The following is a 20,442-nucleotide window of genomic DNA, read 5'->3' on the forward strand; positions in this document are numbered from 1 at the left end:
GTGGCGCCTGACTCTCTCCTGGGCAGCTGCCCAAGTACTCAGCTCACAGGGAACCCAGGAGGGCTCAGTTTCCTGTCTTTTGTAGGATGCTGGTCTCTGTCTGGACTCCTGAACACCAGGGGAGACGCCGTTAACTTGCCTGTACTGTTTTACCCACCCCAGGAGTTCAGAACTCGCGAATCAATCCCCCTCCCCCCACATCCTCCAAAAAGAGAACAGCCTCTTGAAATCACAATGACACTAGGGGATTTTTTTTTTTAATATGGCAACTGGCGTTTGAGGCCTTTGGCTGAACTTGTGGCACATTATGTAGTTTTACTCCACAAGCCTAAAGTCTTCCTTAAAAAAAAAGGAGGGCTGAGAGTCTTCTAATACCATAAGAAAAAAGCAGCCCCGGAGCTTTAAAGACTAACAAAATAATTTATTAGGCAATGAGCTTCCATGGGACAGACCCACTTCTGCCCCGCCAAAGCTCATCACCTAATAAATTGTTAGTCTTTAAAGTGCTACCTGACTCTTTTCGTTGTGATAGAATAAAGACTTAACAGGGTGACCCCTCTGTTAATATTCTAATACCAGGTCACAGCAAATGGAATCACAGTTGATAGTGGTGCAGGGGGCATCAGGTGGACCAGTTCTCAGGTCTGGCTTAATTCTAATAATGGGGGTGGGGCTTGCCAGAGAAGAAAGAAAAGCTCCAATGGTCAGGAGGCTTGTGATCAAATCAAGAGAGTGGGGCACCACTGATATCTAGTCAGTGATCTTCATCTGATCCTACTGACAGAGAATGAGAACTACAAGACCTTTACCAAATATTCACAAACCTGAAATACCCACCAGGAGAAATAAAAAACCAAATTGACAGGGCCAGACGAATACCCAGAGACCAGATACTCCAAGATAGGCCCAAAAAGCCAAGAACAGAACACCACTGGTCATCACCTACAGCCCCCAACTCAAACCACTGCAACAAATTATGAAAGACCTACAACCTATCCTTAATCAGGATGCCACACTCCAGAAGGCCCTGGGTGACATGCCTGTTCTCTCCTACAGACAACTTCCCAACCTTATGAGGAACCTCACTAACAGCCACAGTCTATACCGCAGGAATACCAGTCTTGGAACCTTTCCTTGCAACAAAGCCCGCTGCCAGCTTTGTCCACATATCTTCTCTGGAAATACCATCACTCGACCTAACCAGGTTATTCACAGAATCACGGGCACTTTCTCATGCTCTTCTACTAACATCATATATGCCATCATGTGCCAGCAATGCCCAGATGCTTTGTATATTGGACAGACTTCTAACTCCCTTAGACAAAGAATTAATGGGCATGAAACGGACATAAAAACACTCCTGATCCACAAACCAGTCAGTCAACACTTTAATGGAGTGGGCCATTCTGTTAATGACCTGAAAGTTTGCGTTCTACTGAAGAGGAATTTTCACAACAGTCTGGAAAGAGAAGCAGCTGAACTCTCTTTTATATTCAAATTTGACACATTAACACATGATTTGAACCAGGATGGGAATTTTCTAGGTCATTATAGGGGCTTGTTTGCATACTTGGCTTAATCTAATTCTTGATCTCCCCCCACCCGCACCCCCGCCTTCTGCCCCTCTACTCTCTGATTTGCTCACCTTGATAATATTTTTCTGATTTGTCAACCTTGATTCCTGTTTTTGGTTCTCTGTGCCTTAAATATTGAGTCTGTTCTGGTCTGGCTATGGTCTGAAGAAGTGGGTCTATCCCACAAAAGCTCACCACCTAATACATTATTTTGCTAGTCTTTAATGTGCTAATGGACGGGTTTTTTGTTTTGATATCTAGTGAGTTTCACAAAAGAGTTAAATGTCACAGCTTCCACCTATGGCTGGGGTGGCTCTGCACACACCTCCTCCGGGCCCCAGGGAAGTGCAGGCAGTGGTGCGGAACTATCAACTGTAACCCCACTGAGTTGCTGGTGGAGGGGCGGTGAGGGCTTTCAGGTGGTTTTAAATCTCCTGAGGCAGCAGACAGTGCTGGAGGACACACAGGAGCAGGGCGGCATGTGGAACGACAGTGGGCAGATGGATACCCCTGCTCACCCCAGAGTCCTGCCAGACAGCGGGTGCCTGCTGGCCTGCTGGGAGGGTTTGAAGACTGTCCCTTATAGCCTGCGTAAAAACATCCACACACTCTGTGGCCATCCTGTCAGCTGACTTCTTGTAAATCCCTGGCTTTCTCAGAAGGAGCTGGTGCTCACCTGATGTGGAGAGATGAGGCTGAAACCAATGAAGTGGGCTGGGCTTTGTCTGCTAATAAAAACAGTACTCCCGCAGCCTGAGGCACAGAGACTCTGGAAGCAAACATCAGACAGGCCTGGAGCTGGGCTGGAGGCCAAATCTAACAGGGCAGTGATTAGGCTGTTCTCGGACAGGGGCTGGGAGCGCTCTGCTGAAGCTGCTGCTGAACAATGCTTCAGGGCTGTGACATAGACATTGACGAGGTCGTTCAGAATTTAAATGTAGGCAGGTGCGTGGGCATCCATATAACCAACAACACCAAAGGCATGACCCTCAGGAACCCCAGGTAAGCAGGTTCCCAGGACACCTCCACAGGTGTCTATGGATGTGCTGGGGTGCGGAGCATGTGCCTGCTGCTGAAGGTAAGATTGTATTGGACCTTTGAGCCAGGACATTTCATGTGCCCAGGACAGGGGCTGAGGGAGCATGGAAGGAAATTACATTTTTTGGTTGGGAGCGGAGCAGCATTTACACTAATTTTTTCCATCCCTGGGTGGAATAATTTTTTTCTGTGCACCAAGCATGTGCAGATGTGCACCATCCATAGAAATGCACCACGGGGCGTTCCGCTAATCCACTGGGTGGCAGGTGACTCTCTCCAGGGAGGGCGGCCAAGCGCTCAGCTTACAGGGAGTGCTGGGTGGGGGAGAAGGAAATGTTTCCCCGGAGAGGTGATTGGAGAGGGAACAGCTGCTGGAAGCTGTCTGGTAGGTTGCAAAATGTGTGTAAGGCCGGAGAAGAGGGACTGCAGGCAGGTGATTTGGCTACAGACCCCAGGCCCAGTGAGATCACTATACGCCCAGCCCAGCCCTTCAAAAAGTGACAGCCAGTAATCTCCCCTCAAGCCTTCCACTGGGAAATGCTATGCCCTAGGGAAACCCAGAGCCCCAGTATAAGCTCTGTCATGCAGACAACCCTGGCTTTTCTTCCAAGTAAAAGCTCTGTTCCCTAGAGCTTCCTGCCAGCCCTGTAATCACCCAGAAACCCAGTAAAAAACCAAGAGACACCCTGCCACCTAGAGCCCCCCCTTACTGAGCCCTGTCACGTACAGCCCCAGATGGGCAGCCATGGCTGCTTCCTCTGCCTTAGACCCAGTCTGGCCACTGCTATCTCTGAGGCTCGAGGGCTCCTCCTGGCTCAAACCAGGAGCCCGCTGGAGACAGCCCCACGCACAGGTTCTGCAGCTGGTGCTCCCACCAGGCCGGCTGCAGCTGTGTGAACAGGAGAGCAGTGGGGAGACAGAGCCCAGCCTGGGTTGGGTCAGAGGCGGGGGTCAGCCCTGCCCTGCTTACTTTACCTTTGCTACTTTATGCCTTGGTCATGCAGGAAAGGCCACTGTGCCCTGGTCCTGGCCCAGATTGGGCTGTGCTCCCTTTTTCAGAGGACCCGCTGTACGTCCCCTGTGCAGAAGAGCTGATAGGATGCAGCTATTAATTGTTATCAGGGATGTTGTGTCATAAAGGGACCCTGTGGTATTTCTTCCTCCAGGACTTACTGTTACAGTGGCTATGAACATACAGCACCCACGCAGGAAATCGCCCCTGGTGACTCGGGGCACAGCGTGTTCGTAAAAACAAGTGGTACAGCCCGCGGCAGCGTCGGCTTGCTGATCTACGATTTGGACACTGTCACTCTGGCCATCTTGTTCTCCAATCCCTTCGACTACAACCTCTACCCCTTTGAGCTTGCTGTGGAAATCTTCCCTAGCAAGAAGATGATTGCGAGCATGAGTCACATCTACAACTATATGTACTCCGGTGGCCCACCCTATGAGTGCAACTTCTTCAAGAAAGTGGCGTTCATGGAGAACTGTTGCGAGCTGGTGATGCACACCCAGAACCTAGAGGTGGAGGCCTCCATGACTAATAACTATAAGTCCTCGCTTAAAGTGCAGATCAATGAAAAAGACTGCCATTTATGCTAACTGCTCGCACAGCCAACCCCAGCAGCCCAGAGAAACGCCCCAGCATGACAGACCAGCATGGGAACTAGAGACTTTCTTTCTCCAGCCTGGGTAGACAAGGTATGTGCTAGCTCTGTTTCAGTTAGTGCACTAACAGCGGCCTGAGGTGGGCACATAGTGTGAGGAGCTAACCAGCCAAGAACCAGCTCACCTGATCTCCTGGGTATGTACTCAGGTGGCTAGCCTCGGCGGCTGTCCATGACACAGGGTCCATGCACTAAAAATAGCAGCATATCTGCCTACCCAGGCTGAACCATGAGGGTATCCAGGGGCTGGTACCATTTTATAAAGGAGGTTATGTTTGCTTGCTTGTTTTCTAACCTCAGAAATAATCGGTGTTGGCATATGAAGACCTGAAGCTTCCTTGTTATAAAACTCGTGTACAGCTTGGCAAAAAGTGATGCTAATAGCTAATTCTGTTATCAGCATATAAAGGATAAATTTATTTAAGGGAAAATATGCATGCGTTTAAGAGTATAGCTGTATAAAGGAGCATTGAATTGCATGAGCTTGCTACGTAAGCTAGAATTGGCTAAGCAACTTAAATAAGTTATAAATAACTAAAGAAGAAAGGGAGGAGTAGATAAGATCACAACACAAGGAGGTAAAAATGGCCCCAGTGGTCCACCCTGTTTGGCGCCAGATGCTTCAGAGAGAATGAACAGAGCAGGACAGTTTCAAGTGACCAATCCCCTGTTGTTGAGTACCAGCCTCTGGCAGTCCAAGGTTTAGGAACACCTGGAGCATGGGGTTGTGTCCCTGACCAGCACTGAGGGACCGATCCTTCATGATTTTATCTAAGTCTTTCTTGAACCCCATGACAACCTTGGCCTTCACAACATCCCCGTCCCCTTCACCGCAATGAGTTCCACAGGTTGGCTATGTGTTGTGTGAGGAAATATTTCCTTTCGTTTGTTTCAGACCTGCTCCTTTTAATCTCATTGTGTGACCCCTCTAGGTCTTGTGTTCAGAAAATGTAACACATCCCTGCTCTGAACAAAACACTTCCCTATGCACTTTCGCCAGAGCGTGCAAGATTTGAGAGACCTCTATCCTGCCCCAGCAGCAGTCTCTACCCCTCTATTTACCCCTCTCACTGCACAGTTGTAACAACCTTTGTACAAATTTGAAAACTCATCACTTGCTGAACAATATTGTCCTGATAAAATATGCGTAGAAACATTGTCTGTAAAGTTATAAGACTTCATTGCCTGGTGTTTGTAAGACATATTTGAAGTCTGAGGAGCAGCCAAAAACCCACATCTTACAAAGGAACAGCCCAGCATTCTCAGCCACACCGTTATTTGCATTATTTGCCCTTGCATTAAATCCAGCCAGCAAGCATTTGGGGAAGCTGTCCAGGGAAGCTGTAGGGCAGTGGCCAGATTTGTCACACCTTCCATTGTGTCACAGACCTCCGGTCCCACCATTCCCATGCAGATGCTGCAGCAAGAGAAATTCCAACGAGAAGCAAACACAGATACAAAACGGGAAGGGTGAGCTAAGTTTTGCCAGGCCCAAGGGAAGCGGGAAGTTCTCCAGCCCTGGTGTCCTTACACCAAGACTCCAGCTTTAAACCAGGGAAGCATTTGCCATCCTGCATCCTGGGAGGGGCAGGGAAAACAGCAAGGCCACTCCAAACCATTTCAAGCAGACTTTTAATCCAATATTCCAAATGATTTTTTTTTTTGGTACGCTAGAACTGGCTAAGCCACTTAAATAAGTTATAAATAACTAAAGAAGAAAGGGAGGAGTAGATAAGATCACAACATAAGGAGGTAAAAATGGCCTCAGTGGTCCACCCTGTTTGGCACCAGATAACTAAAGAAGAAAGGGAGGAGTAGATAAGATCACCACATAAGGAGGTAAAAATGGCCTCAGTGGTCCACCCTGTTTGGTACCAGATGCTTCAGAGAGAATGAACAGAGCAGGACAGTTTCCCCACAGGGCTAGCTGTGGATAACACCCATTTCCATGCCCTGTTAGAATGGGAAAGGTTTTGCATAAGCTTTACCATAATGCTGCAGACAAACACTACAAGATTCTGGTGAATGAGAAGTGCAGTCCTCAAGGGAAGCAGCCAGACCACCCCAGAGACACCCCTTTCCTCCATGCTTATTTGTAAATAGTGTGGAATTATTGCAGAAGTCAGGCTTCCACAGCTGGGCTGGGTGTTCGGCAGAAGCAGTGAGAACCTGCCTGAGGAACAGCTCACCTGAGACTCGCTGATCTGCTGTCACAGCTGGTCTCCATGAGCTTCACGGATGGACCAGAGCAGAGCCACTGAAGGGCTTGTTAAAGGAGTGGATCATTCCAGATGTGTGGGCATCGGGCTCACCAACAAAACGACAGTGACCCTTGCAGCCCCAGAGCATTTGGGCCTCTGTTTTATCCAGAATACTTATTCCAGATGTTGTACGTATGCTAGCCCTGTGTCTGTTTCTCTCAGTGGCTGCCCCAAACTTCAGCTCCCATTTAGTTTCTTTTTATTTTGTGCAGCTCAAAAGCTTGTCTCTCTAAAATAGGTGGGACTGGGAGCTGCTTGGATGGGAAGGTGCAGGACTGAGATACTGGTGCTTAAATGGGGGAGGAATTCCTCCAGCAGGAGCCCAAGAAGGGCTAATTAAATGCTAAAGGAAGGCTAAAGACCAGGCAAAGGCACTGTGTGGCTCCACCATGGGGCAGAGTTAAGGGTTCATTGTGCCACTTAGATATTTGCTACTTACTATTTTTGTATGTGTAAATAAAGACATTGGGGAGATGCTATCATCACAAAAAGCCAGACAGTGTCAGGCCAAAGGTGTTCAAGGGAAAGTCACCAGGGAATGACTGTTTAAGGGAGAAGATCTTTGAATCTACAAATCTCAGCTGGACCTGGGCAGATGCTCCTGGCCAAACACAGGCCCTGGAAGCTCACGTTGCTAAGGGAAAGACAGCTGGGCACAGCCCCCCAATGGCTTATCCCACTGGAATGGAACTTCCTAGTCTGGGAATGGAATCTAATCAGCCTGTCAAACCCCACGTCTGCTTTGTTAGCTGCTAGGTCAGGTGTGGCTGACCAGCAGCTCTCCAGCCGCAGACAGCTCTGAACAATGAAATGCAGCTCCTGCTCTGAGCCGTGTGCCAGGGGTTCTTACCACTGCCCTGCGCACACGCCGCAGTGCTTGGAGGGAGAAGCATGTGGCTGTGGCCCCAGTGAGTTCCAGGCATTGGGTTAGAGCAGGGAGGGGGCTCTGGGGGAGGAGAGGGGGACTGGGTTAGAGCGGGTGGGTGCCTGGCTCTGGGAGAGGAGGGGGGACTGGGTTAGAGCAGGTGAGCTGGAGGTGCCTGGCTCTGGGGGAGGGGAATGGCATTGAGCCACATATTGTATATGTATTGTTCTATATCTATAGATGTATAGATGTGGAATAAATTTTGTTCTGTACACCACCAATAGAAACACAGGCTGCCCCCTGCGGGCGCTCTGCGAATTAACTGGGCCGTACCTGAATCGCATCTGGGCAGCCATCCAAGCACTCAGCTTATGGAGAACCCTGAACTTTACCAGCTGGGCCACTGGGAAGGCAGGAGCAAAAACAGGCCCCCTTGAACTGCAGCTCACCCAGCCCAAACCTCCCGGAGCTATCGGTCCAAGCTCACTGCACACCCTGGCAGGCAGATCACATCTCCAAGCCTTTCGCCCCCACTACAAAGGCCTGGCACACATTGCCCACTTATCACCCCGTGGATTGGGGAGATGAGCCCGGGGTGCAGCTGTCTGTCTTTTTTCAGCCCTGGAGAGGGCCAAATTCAAAACACAGTCCCTGTGTGTGGGCCTGCACAGGGCTGAGCACACGAGAGGTGACTGCAGTATGGAGCATGCCTGCCACATGCCGGATGCACCCGACGATGCTCTTTCTGCGGCAGACTAGGAAGCAGGAGTGGGACAAGACCGGGCTGGTGTGAAACCCTGAAGAAGGGCTAATTTGGTGGCAAAAAATAGGGTGAAAGGAGTGTCACCCAAATGAACAGGTGGCTTTTGGGCCCTGCACAGGGTCTGGGTCTGCAGCGCGGTGGGCTGGGGCCTTATGGCCATTGCAAACGCCCCCAGGCCAGTCACCCCTAACAGCTCAGCTCCAGCCAGGCTGGAGGCTGCACAGAGAGCAAGGGGCAAAGGCAGCTTCTAAGGGCCCTGAGTCACTCTGAGCTGAGGCAGTGTGTGGGTTATGTGAGGCCAGTGTGCCCCCTGCTGTCAGCACGGGCTGCTGCTGGGGAATCACACAGCCAGGCACATCCTGACCCCACTGGAGCTAAGGAGAGTCACCTGCTGAGGGCCCCCCATGGCATTATTCAGTGGCAGAGAAATCCCTACAGCCCTAGGCAAGAAGGAACTCCAGTGATCAATCCCAAGCTCCTGTAGAGCACAGGCCAGAGACCTGCCCCACGGACTGGCAGCAATTCCCCAGCTCACAGGCCCCCAGCAAACACATGGAGCCCAGAAGCAGGCTGTGACTTGAGGGTACAAGCCTCCAGGGCAGCGAGCTCCCCCTTCCCATCAGCAGCATGGTCAGCTCAGAGAAGCCCTTCCCACCCAGAGAGCTGTGAGCATCCAGCTTGCAGCCAGCAACTTGTGGCCTCATCTCAGGATCAAGGAGAGACCTGGGCCTCAGTTCTCCAGCAGGAGGGGCTGTGAAGGAGGAATGGGCTCACCAATCTGGGGCCTGGAGGCTGGGGGCATGAGCTGCCCAACAGGCAGCACGAAACAAAACCCCTAGGGGCAGACCCAGGCCAGGCGCCCATGGGAAATGAGCCAGCAGGGAGGGGCTGTGCTAGGCAGGAGGGACAGAGTGCCAGGCTCTCGCTCAGGTGCTGGGCTGGTCACAGCAGATCTGGGCTCTCCTTTCAGCCCCACCATAGGCCTTGTGAGCGAATCGCTCCCCCTCAGCTGTTCAGCAGCACAATGGAGCTGATCCCCCTTTGCCTCGCTTGGGTATTTGAACTCTGGTGAGGTCAAAAGGGAGAAATACTCCTGCTCCCACTCAGGGCTTGTGCAGCACCCAGCACAAGGAGGCCCTGACCTCAGCTGCAGCCTCTGGTTGTGACAAACTGCTCTGTAACCCCTGCAGGAGTGGGTGGGCACAGGCCCCACTGAGTCTGCAGTAAATGAACACACTTGGTACTTATTCCTGCAATGCCCTGGGGGCCCCTTTCCTACTAAGACTGGAACACCACGGCACATGGGGGGGGGTTACCTGTGTGATCCATCTCAGCCACAAAATGTCTTCCAGTTTGCTCCTCTTTGTATTGTTTTCCTTAGTCTATGGCAAAAGGTCCTGGGTGACTGGGAGGATAGGGCAGCTCTTCTCAACCCCATTCCCAGGAGAAACTCTGCCTCCAGCAACAACTGGCTGCATGCAGCCTCAACTGCTGTGATCATACCCAAGTGATAGCACCTTGCATTGCCACCCTTACACGTCAGAGTCAGCACCCCTCTAAGATGAATGGGGCTGGTTCATGCTCATCTGCAAGGTCAGGCAGGCTGCAGACTCAGGTAGCCATCACTGCAGCAGGGCCGTCTCCCATCAGCACAACCAATGCTCTACATTTTATTATATTTTGTATTTTTCTTAACGTCCCAGTCCCTGGCACCATGGGACTATACCAAAAGTCCAGCATTTATTTTTAAAGGGTCATAGCTCGCCTGCTTGCAAAGAAATGCTTCAAAATTTGACCTCTAACGACACAAAAAAAAAAAAAAAAAAAAGACCTCCAGTTTTCAACTGCATGAATTCTAAGCCCATCCTGTGATTTGGAGGGTCCAAACCAACACATGACTTTCAAACCCTGCAGCTGGCAACACTGCACACAGGCCTAGAGAGCTTCCTTTGCCAAAGGAGGGTTTAAGAATGGCAGGCTGAAAAGGTATTCCTAGCGGGCATGGGCAGCCGCGGGCAGGGAGGCCTGTCTGGGTTGCAGGTCACCTACTGATTCCTCAGCACAGAACCAGCAGCCTGACTTTGGGGTCCTGTTTTTGGAACGCTGCATTTCCCCAGGTAGGGCATTAATTGCAATGGACCCGCTGGCATTCAGACGGGAGGAGCTCTCTTGTTTATGCTGCATAGTGGTTGGCGCACAGGCTCAAACCCTGGGAGCCAGCTCATTTCAACATGGATTACTGGCTAGTGCAGAGGGCCCTAGAGAAGCCAGCACGGCTAACAGACCTGCAGTGACTCCACCACAGCGAGTGGGTGACTGATTTGATCCAGACCAAGATCACAAGCTGGCTCAGTGGATACAGCCCACAATGATCCCAGCTCAACCTGTACCAGGGCAAGCTCCTGTCCCCACCCATGCACCTGCATAGAGGCTGCAGTTGCACTGACATTGGCACGGCAGCCCTGGGCACAGTTTGCATCTACTGGGTTACAACTGCCGCTGATGCAAGCGGCAGACAGGCCACACACTGACTTGCCTGTGCCTGAGCCACCCAGGCTCAAGCAAAAACAGATGCAGTCCAGCTGCACTACCTCCGTGAAGAGATCGCCAGAGACCTGGCTCCAGATTCTGCATTTAAACCTAAAAGGAAGTTGTTCTTTTTCTGCTGGACCCCACTCACGTATGTCACAGAGCCACCCTACAGCACTGTGCTCTTCAGGCATGGCCTCGCACTGCAGAGGAAGCATGCTGCCGGCCAGGACTGAGGGGCACCGGCAGAGCTGGGGTGGGAGGAGACACAGCTGGAATAGGGTAAAGAGGCATGTTGAGGTTGTGGATCAGGCCAGCATCTTGCTTCAGGAGGCAGAGATCTAAACAACTGCTTGTTCTGTTCCTTTCCTTGCCCAGCCCTCAATCTCACCACGCACGGCCCCCATTTAAAACCCCCCACACTGAGGCAGGTGACAGACCAGTTGGAACCAGGCACAGCCCACGGGGCGCAGAAATGAGCCAGAAACACCGTTAAACAACTGTCCTGTAATTAGTGTCAAGGAGCTGAACGGGGTCCCCCCCGCCCCACCATACAGTAGTGATATAAAAGGAGGACCCTGGGCAGGTAGAGTCCACGCAGTCCCATGGCTTCGGTGCTGGAGCGGTTCGTGGGGAGCCAGGCACCTCCAGGCAAGCAAAGGAGGTGCAGGACAGGGGGGCTGCTGGCCTCCATGCAGCCCCCCATGTGGCCTGTGGGCCAACCCCCTCTCCTGCCGCTGCTGGCAGGCTGACGCAGCCGGGAGTCCATGGACACCGGAATGGAGCTTAGCAGCAGCCGGAGCCCACACATGCTGCCGGCAATCAGACTGTGCCTCGAGAAAGAGGGAGGCCTGGAGGTGGAGTGATGAGGCACCTGGCTGTTCCCAAGGCTAGATGAGTCTGGTGCAGGCAGGGACCATCCCTTCTGCCTCGAGCTCCTGCCCAGCTCCAGATGAGGCACAACCTGCCCAGGAAATCTGAAATGTCCCACGACCACTTAAATAATCACTTGTGCCTAGAGGCTGTCCCTCCCAGGCCCTGCAGCTGCCAACTGGATGTGGACAGACAGGCCTGGCAAGGCCCATGTACCCAGGCGCTCAGGGAACAGGGTTAGTGTTTGAAATCTACATGCACTGAGCAGACCTGGGTCACAGAGCCTCTGGGCTGCCAATCCAACAGGCCAGCCCTTGCTGCCTAAAACGGAGCAGGGCACAGCCCCTGCAGCATGGGGTGCAGCCCACAGCGACAGGGTGCGGCAGGTGATCAACACACCCTGTGAGTGACCCTCCTGCTTTACCCTCCACACCTTGGGACAGAGCAGCTCTGCCCCTTCACCTGACAGCTCCCCCCGTCCCCAGCCAGAGGCGGGAGGAATGTGCAATGGGAGAACAGCCCCTTGCCAGCAAGAGGGCAAGTTACTCCTGGCAGCAGCACGATAGGAGGGTGGGGGAAGAGACCAGCTCACCAACCTGTCCGTCCCAGCATCCGTCCATCCCTGGGCAGCCCCTTAGCAACCCCACAGGGACAGTGTGTGTGGCAAAGGAACAACCCCAGGAGCCCTCAGCACCCACCTCTGCTCGCTCCCCTGCCCGCAGCAATGGGGCTAGCGGGACATCTTGCAGCTGGCCAGCATGGCACACCTGGTTAGCCCAGCACGTGCAGCCCTCGGCACCACTGCCATTCACACGATACTCTGTGCTTGTTGCGCTGCGCTTCCTGCCACCTGCCCCAGGGCGGAGTTGACAGGCAGCCAAGTGCCCTGCTGCTGCAAGGCCAGAGCGAGAGGGCAGCTCCTCCCAGGCACAGCAGCTGGAGCAGGTGCAGGAACTGCATGGAGGAGACTCGCAACCTCTGCCACAGCCATTTGGATTAGGGGTGGGGCCTGTTCTCCCCACCTCCCCCCGCAGCCTCCAGATCTTGCCACACTAGCATAGCAGTAACCCTCCAGCAGCAGCACAGCCGTGGAGAGAGCTGCTCGCAGGGCCTGGCTCATGGAATTAGCAGCCCCGGCTCCCTTGCTCCTCTGGGACTCACCTAAGCTCAGTTGGTCCCTGGGTCCAGTGGTCCCTCCCTCAGCAGTGGCTGGGCGCACTTCCCAGGCAGCTCCTCTGAGACAGGGGCTGTTAACTTTCCCCGTCACCCACGTGGCTCCTCTGGGCCCAATTCACACATCCTCACCCTTTCTGGGCCACAGCGTCCCTCGCAGAGGCCTTAGGCAGCATCCTTCACTACAGGGACACTCGCCCTAGGAGCTGAGCAGGGGACACAGCAGTGAGTGAACGTGAGCGTGAGTGTGTAGAGCTGGGCCGGGCGCCCTGGGAAAAGTCTGGGCTGGGTTCCTGGCAGCTCTCCCCAGGAGGCCCAGCAAGGGAGTGGCATATAGAGCAGGCAGCCGGAGAGTTAACCAGGGCCCCGCCGTCCTGGGGGCTGCCTGGCTGCATGGAGGCTCACAGAGCAGCCAGCCGCTGTGAGGGGCAGAAACAAGCCTTGGAGCATTAAACAGCCTGACCGGATTCTGCCCATGCGCCGCAGCCACTGCGAACAGCACCCCAGCGTCAGGGCCGCCACAGTTCTTCCAAGGTATTTCAGGTCCTAACTTCCACTGAACCCAGCCCCTGTGAGGAGGTATCGTACGGAGGGCCAGCACCCATAGCTCCTCACCTGCGAGGACAGGACCCCAGAGCTCCATCTACCCTCCCGCCACACTAGCCTGGGGTGGGAAACTCTCCCACACCTCAGCTTGGTCCCTCATCAGGATTCGAACTCAGGCCCTGCTACATGCCTTCCCTACAGCTGTGGTAGCCATTTATCCTCCAATGCCCCAGCCCCAACATGGCTCAGGGGAACACCCCACACAGTGGGTTCACTGCACACGAAGCCCTGACCACAGCCAACATACCTGCACAAGCATCTGGGGGGCAGTGACATGGTGGTATGGGCTAGGTTAGCTGCCCTGGCGCACATCCCACTTCCCCCAGCACCAGCCTATGGTGAGGGCCACATCTTCACCGCTATTATCGGTGCTAGCTGGATTGACGCTGGCACAGGCACGCCGCCCCATGATGAGACCACACTGGCAGCAGCGGAGAGGTCCCCAGACACCCTGTTGCCTGCTCCGCTCAGAGCCAGGCCTGCCAGCTCCGGGTCCACTCAGGGGCCAGAAGTTACAACTGGACTTTGTCTTCCCTAGCTAACTGGGTCCTGCCAGGACAGGATCTGGAAGGGCTGAGCCTGACACAATGCCCAGGACTCAGCACAGAAGGAGAAGAAAAAGAAGAACCTGTTCCCAGAGCTCCAGCGGGGGGCGGGGGGCTCCCCAAGATCAGTGGGAGCTCAGGAGAGCCCTCCCCAGGGTGGGGCACTGTCCCTGGAGCAGCCTGGCCGCACCACAGCAAAGGGCAGAGCAGGATCCCATGAGAACCAGCTGGTGTGACAGGCCCTTACAGCCCCACTAGCCACCCCTCAGCTCTTGTGTGGGTCACCCAAAGGCCAAGCTCTCAAGCTCCCCCAAACCCCACTGGCTGCACATCTCTGCAGTTGGGCCCAGCAGGACTCTTCCTCCCCTGCCTTGCCAGGGTGCAGCCCAGCACAGGAGGGCCTCATTGAATGCCCCTTTGCACCCCCTTGTGTCTGGAAAGGGAAAGTGGGGCACACCTCTTGCTGATGCACCCTGGTGCTGCTGGCAGATGTTTGCAGGAGACCGCCCCCCCCCCACACACTCCCTTTGTTACCGCAAGATGGAAACCCCAGCCCCACTCCCACCTCCCCCAGCAGCCCTGGGGTGGCTAGACAGGCACAGTGCAGGGAGTGAGACCTGTCCAACCACAGCAGGGGCAGGGTTTTAACCCAGGCTGTTCTCTGTTGATACTATTGAGCCCAAGCAGGGAGGAGGGTCAGATTCAGAGCTGAAAACTGCCCCTGGCCCTCCCCCAGCGCTCTGATCCTCCAGCTCAGCCGAGAAGACAGCACACGGTGTGGGGGCTCTGGGCTGTGATTCACAGCCCGGGCCTGTCTGACGTGTGCACCCTTAGCACAGGCTCAGGGAGCCTGAGCTGCACCTGGCGTAAATTGTTCCCTCACTGTAACATGAAGGAGAGGAAGGTTCCAGCCAATCCCGTTATCTCCTCTTCTATCCGTGGGGCTTGGGCACACAGACATCCCAGGGCCCACGGGCTGAGTGTGCCGGAGGAGAGGCAATGCTGCGGCCGAGCTCTTGCCCTGTGTGTTCAGCTCCCACCAGAACATAACACGGTGGGGACGGAGGTTTGCAGGGAGCAAGGCGCAGGTGTGTGGCGAGTGTAAGCTCCACTCAGTGAGAGCCCAATTGCTGACCGAGAAGGAACCTGCTTCCTCTTCCTCTCCCCTCCCAGTTACACAAGGAGCAGCCAGCTTCCAACCTCCTGGCAGGGAGCATGCTATCCAAGACAGGAACCCTGGCCCACAGCAAGGCTGATGGAGCATCTCCAAGGGACCTGGGTGCTTACCAGTGGGCCTCCCTGGCTGTGCTCAGGGGTGCAGTGACCCCATCAGGAAGCTGCCACAAGGCAATGGCACAGAAATGGGGCTCACAAACCCCTCCCTGGCCAGGGGGCACAGTGGAAACAATCTGGCCCATGCTCAGTGTTCACCAAACTGCAGCTTCCTGAGAAGGAGCAGGGGAGGAAGCTCCCCACAGCTGGATCCAGGGCTGCTTTGCTGGACAGGGCGCAGGGCCCTTTTTCTGCTGTCCTGACCTGACCTCTCTTCCCCACCCAGCCCCGACAGGCATAGCACAAACCCCTCTCAGGGACAGGACACTGATGAGCCAAAACACCCTCCTTTCCTTCAAGCTCTAGCAAGTGCCGGAAAGGCCCATTGGCCCTGGTGCTAAGTGACTTCTCAGGCCAGAGCAACCCAGCTCTCCGCAGACCTACAACCCATGCCTGGCGTGCACATCACCTCTGCTCACGAGCAGGTGTGGCCGGGCTGGCTGACTTCTCCCAGCATACACTGCGTCACCCCAATCCCCCAGGGATAGTGCAGTGCACCCTGGGAGACGTAGTCTCCGCAGCGCCCCTCAGCCAGCATAGAGTGCAAGAAAGCATGAGGGCCCAGGCAGGGTGGCGCCCACTGGGAGCCGCACACAGCCTGGGCTGCACTCCCCAGTGGGGCACCAGCCGAGTCAGCCATCACGGTGCACGCGCTGGTGCTGCAGCAGGTTGGAGGGGTGGGCGAAGCCCTTGTCGCAGACACTGCACTTGTAGGGGGTCTCGCCCGTGTGCACCTTCTCGTGCACAGTCAGGTAGGCCAGGTCCTTGAAGAACTTGTCGCAGAAGCTGCACTTGTAGGGCCGCTCCTCACTGTGCACCCGGTGGTGCTGCAGCAGCAGCGAGGGCCGGGCGAAGGCCTTCTGGCACACCTCGCACTTGTAGGGCCGCTCGCCCGTGTGCGAGCGCTCGTGGATCACCAGGTAGGACGACTGCTTGAAGGCCTTGCCGCAGGTCTTGCAGACGAAGGGGCGCTCGCCCGTGTGCACGCGCTCATGCGAGGAGAGGGCGTTGGACTGCTTGAAGCCCTTGCCACAGATGGGGCAGACGAAGGGCCGGTCGCCGGTGTGCACGCGCTCGTGCACCTTGAGGCTGTGGCCGTAGGTGAACTTCTTGCCGCAGACGCCGCAGACATGGGGCTTGTCGTCGCAGTGCTGGCGCTGGTGCAGCAGCAGGGAGTTGGAGGTGGGGAAGTCCTTGCCGCAGTCGCTGCACTTGAAGGGCTTCTCGGTGCAGTGGGTGAGCATGTGGCGCTGCAGCTCGTAGGGCGTCTTGAAGCTCTTGTCGCAGCAGGCGCATTGGTAGGGCCGCTCGCCGGTGTGGATGCGCCGGTGCTCCTGCAGGTTGGACGACCGCTTGAATTTCTTGCCGCACATCTCGCAGTGGAAGGGCCGCTCCTCGGTGTGCACCAGCCGGTGGCTCTTGAAGTCCGAGTGGCGCTTGAAGGAGGCCTCGCAGAGGTCGCAGTGGAAGGGCCGCTCCTCGTTGTGCACCACCTCGTGGCTGAAGAGCTCCCAGGCCCGCTTGAAGGTCTTCTCGCACACGCCGCAGGCGAAGGGCTTGTCGTCCACAATCACCTCCCGGATCTCCAGCTGGGGCCCGGCCCGCCGCAGGTGCGGCGGCAGCACTGCCGCCTCCTCCAGCTCGCATGCCGCCCCGCCCAGCACCAGCTTGGCCGTGGAGTAGATCCCGTGCTCGTCGATCAGCTGCACGAAGTCCGGCTTGGGGCGAGCGGCGCTGGGCCCAGCCAGCCTGGGAGAGCCAAACCGCTCCTCTTCCTCCTCCCCCCACTCCAGCGCCAGGCACGGCTCCTCCTCCTCTTCCAGCTTCAGGGCCAGGTCCCGCTTCAAAGCCAGGCCCTGCCCGTCCTCCCCTTCCTCCTGTGCAGATGCCGGGTCCTGCCCTTCCTCCCCAATGCACTCGGAGGGTGCCGGGTCGCCTGACCCCACCTCCTGGCCGTTCTCCAAGGGGCTTTCCTTCCTCCGGAAGTTGCTGGTCTGGCCCTGCAGCAGCCGCAGCCTCCTGCTCTGGGAGGGCCCTGGCACATCAGCTGTGGCTGGCTGTCCCTTATCCTGTCCTGAGAGCACAGCACCAAGGCCAGGGGCCAGCCTCAGGTACTTCCGCCGGAACGGCCGGCGGGGCTGCAGCTCTCCCAGTGCCAGGGAATCAAGGGGCTCCCGGCACAGAGGGGACCCCAGTTCCTCTTCTCTCCCATTCTGGTCCTGGCCTGTTTCATCAGTGGCCTGGAGGATGGCAATGCTGTGCCCTTCCTGGCACTGGCTGGGTGGGTAAGGAGGGGTGGGACTCCTGGGTCGCCCCTGGGAGCTCCCCACTGTCGCTGGATCATGTGTGCTCCTGCTCTGCTCCCAGGCCCCCTCCTCCTCTGGCTCACTCGCCTGGACCATCTGGAGGCAGCTCAGTGGGGACGATGTCTTGCTGGCAGGAGAAGCCGGATCGTCCTCCATGACTGTGGGTCCAGCCCACGTCCCGGACAAGATCTGCAGGAGATCAGGATGGAGAGTTAGGAGCCTGGCACAGGGAGCTTCACCCCAGCACAGCACACGTGTCCAGCACTGGTACTAAACTTTCCAGGTCTGCCTCCCCCTCTGGCCCCACCTCCTGCCGCGCAGCTCCCTGCCCAATCCCCAGGTACGTATCTCACTGAGAAAGGGGTTTGCCGCTGCTCACCTGCAGCAGCCACCGCCAACACTCCCTCTAATCGTTCCCATCCACGTGCAAATTTTTCCCATCCGCGTGCGGAATGCATTTTTCTCTGTGCACGTGTGAATGTGCACCACCAGTTGAAACAAATAACCAAACTGGGGGCACTGTGCTAAGCAGCTGAGCAGCGTTTAATTCACTCCTGAGCAGCTGCAGAAGCGCACAGCTTGCAGGGAACACTGGTTACCAGACTAACCAGCTCGCTGAAGGCCGAGAAGGAACAGGCAGCACCTGCACCAGCCAGACATGTGGAGGGGAGGGAGGCACACGGGTAACTTGTGACAGTTCTAAGGTATCTCGTTTGACACCTGCACCTTTTTACCCTGTTGGTGGCAAGATTCTCCCAGGAGGACAGTGGCCTCCATACACACCCCGTCTTTCGCACACTCAGAAACCTTTCCCAAGAGTTTCAGGTGTTAATTCAAATCAAAGCCATAAAGCCCCTTTGAATGGCTCATAGTCCCCAGCGTCAACTCGGACCATCTAGCTATACGCCTCTGCAGCTTTGGGACCAAACGATTCAGTCCCAGAGGGTAGCCAGGTTCAATCCACAAGCCTCCTCTGCAGCATGTCTCTCCTCCCTTCCCCATACATTGGGGCAATATTGTATCTAAACTCTTGAGGAACTGGCTCCTACGGTCTCTTTCCACCTATCCTCCGATGGACGCTCCTTCGTTTCTCCCCACCCAGGTCGCACCGCTGCGGCTCCGCCTCACGTTTTCGCTGTTTCTCTCCATCAAGCAGCTCACCCCAGCTTCAGCCCTCCTGCTTCATTCACCCTGTCCAACTGAGACAGGCTCCCCTTCAGAGACGGTCTGCCCTCTTCGGGGATCAATGTGCCTCAGCAAGGATCTTCAGAGACACCCAACAGCCCTTTCTAAGCGAAGGAGGGCTTATTAGCCAACTGAAGCACTGCATGGCAGGCCTTAGGGTTGCAAAGAGAAGCAGAGGTGGACAGTTCAGACTGGCCAATGCCAGGGCTTCACCCAGACAAGTTATTAGAATCCCTCTTGGCCGCCTCCTTGTCTCAGTCCCAAAAGCCAACTCTCACCGCAGCTACTTGATACCTGCCCCGCTTTGCTCTCCAGCTCCGAGTCTCTCCTTTGCTTCCAGCCTCTTAGCTGTCGGGAGAGGAGGTATAGCTCAGGGGTTTGAGCACTAACCCACCAAACCCAGGGTTGTGAGCTCAACCCTTGTTGGAGGCCATTTAGGGATGGGGACATGTAGATGTCATGGATGGTGCTTGGCCCTGCCAAGAGGGCAGGGGACTGGACCACATGACCTTCCAGTTCTAGGAGATGTGTATCTCCATTTATATTTTATCAGTATTATCTGTTTGCTAGCTGTGAATGTCCCTGCTATTGGAATTCCCAATTTTTATTATTTCCTTCAGGATCCTTCACTGATCTGGATTGATTTCAGCCAGTCCTTTAACCACCCACTGACACTACACCAGCCAATACAATTACCTAACCTAAAGTCTCACATCTCCTGCTCTGTCCCTAAAGCAGCTTTTTAACTCTTTACATGCCAGGGCACCAATTCAAAACAGGGAGAGAAACGGAGGCACGTGCAGGAATCATACAGATATTAGCAAAATTCCCACATTTGTGCCACAGAGGCACAAATGCATAGGATTCTCGGAAGGACATGCTGAAGAAGTGATTACAAAGGTAAGAGGAGAATTAGGAGAGGACAGAGTCCCTGAACTAGACTGAAAGAAGAACTTGGGCAATTGCATCAAACCTATGAAGCAGACTGAAGATGGAGCAGTCACCCCGAGATGTGGCTAAGGATAGGTCAGCGGAGATTTTGTCAAGAGCTGCAGCAGTGGAGTGCAGGTAGTGGAAGACAGATTGAAGAAAGTCTTGGACGGAACTGAAAGAAAGAAATTCAGCTAGACACTGCAGACGGCTGGTCAGTGAGCTGGCAGAGGAACAGGTGAGGGAGGAAAGGTGTGAGCTGGGGAGGGAAAGGGACTCACTGTTTTGAAATAGGAATCTATATGGGGGATATTTAACACCACAGTGGTCAAGCCAGCACAGGAAGGTCTAACACAACAACGGTGAGAAGGTGAAGCCGGACAAATTCATATGGGACCTAAGGTGTAAATATATAATGAGGAAGGTGATAGAATGAGGTACCCAGGGCTGTGGTGGATTCTCCCTCACTGACAAGACTGAGTGATTCTGTCAGAGCTCTGCTCTGGGGATCAGCACAGGGAAGTTCACAGGCAGTGCCAGACAGGGCGTCAGGCCAGCTGATGGGAAGGGTTTAGGATCTAGGGCTTCACACAGTGCGCACACGCTGGTCTTCCCAGCCCCGTCTGCCCCCACTCCACGTGGTGCACACAATTTTCCCCTGCAGGCATGATGATCTCCCCCATCCATCCCCCCATGCACCACGGTCTCCCCAGTCCTTTCCCTGCCCCTCCAGAACAGTCTCCCCCATCTGCAGCTGAGCAGGGTCTACAAAATAGTCTCCCCAGCCCTTCCCAG

At 55.1% G+C, this 20,442-nt stretch overlaps 3 protein-coding genes across 3 annotated transcripts in view; 2 read left to right on the forward strand and 1 right to left on the reverse strand.

Annotated features, from left to right (window-relative positions):
- LOC142025194 (scavenger receptor cysteine-rich domain-containing protein DMBT1-like) overlaps nt 1–20,442 on the forward strand; it is a 903,096-nt gene that overhangs the window by 630,968 nt on the left and 251,686 nt on the right. The window lies entirely within an intron of this gene.
- Nucleotides 2,461–4,214, forward strand: LOC142024595 (deep-sea actinoporin Cjtox I-like). The gene is made up of 2 exons (XM_075016724.1): nt 2,461–2,576; nt 3,779–4,214. Exons 1-2 carry the CDS (start codon nt 2,461–2,463, stop codon nt 4,212–4,214), a joined length of 552 nt encoding a protein of 183 aa, XP_074872825.1.
- Nucleotides 14,488–18,706, reverse strand: LOC142025209 (uncharacterized). Its single transcript, XM_075017795.1, has 2 exons — nt 18,694–18,706; nt 14,488–17,721 (listed from the first exon to the last, which is right to left on the reverse strand). Exon 2 carries the CDS (start codon nt 17,686–17,688, stop codon nt 15,859–15,861), a length of 1,830 nt encoding a protein of 609 aa, XP_074873896.1. The 5' UTR covers nt 17,689–17,721; nt 18,694–18,706; the 3' UTR covers nt 14,488–15,858.

Source organism: Carettochelys insculpta, chromosome 22 (genome assembly GCF_033958435.1).
Source record: "Carettochelys insculpta isolate YL-2023 chromosome 22, ASM3395843v1, whole genome shotgun sequence".
In the NCBI taxonomy this organism is placed as follows: Eukaryota; Metazoa; Chordata; order Testudines; family Carettochelyidae; genus Carettochelys; species Carettochelys insculpta.

Excerpts from the sequence above, each read along its gene's own strand:
- LOC142024595 (XM_075016724.1), top strand. The coding sequence starts at position 2,461 with ATGCTTCAGGGCTGTGACATAGACATTGACGAGGTCGTTCAGAATTTA. Across the intron at positions 2,577-3,778 it reads ATGACCCTCAGGAACCCCAG|GACTTACTGTTACAGTGGCT; the intron begins GTAAGCAGGTTC and ends TTCTTCCTCCAG.
- LOC142025209 (XM_075017795.1), bottom strand. The coding sequence starts at position 17,688 with ATGGAGGACGATCCGGCTTCTCCTGCCAGCAAGACATCGTCCCCACTG.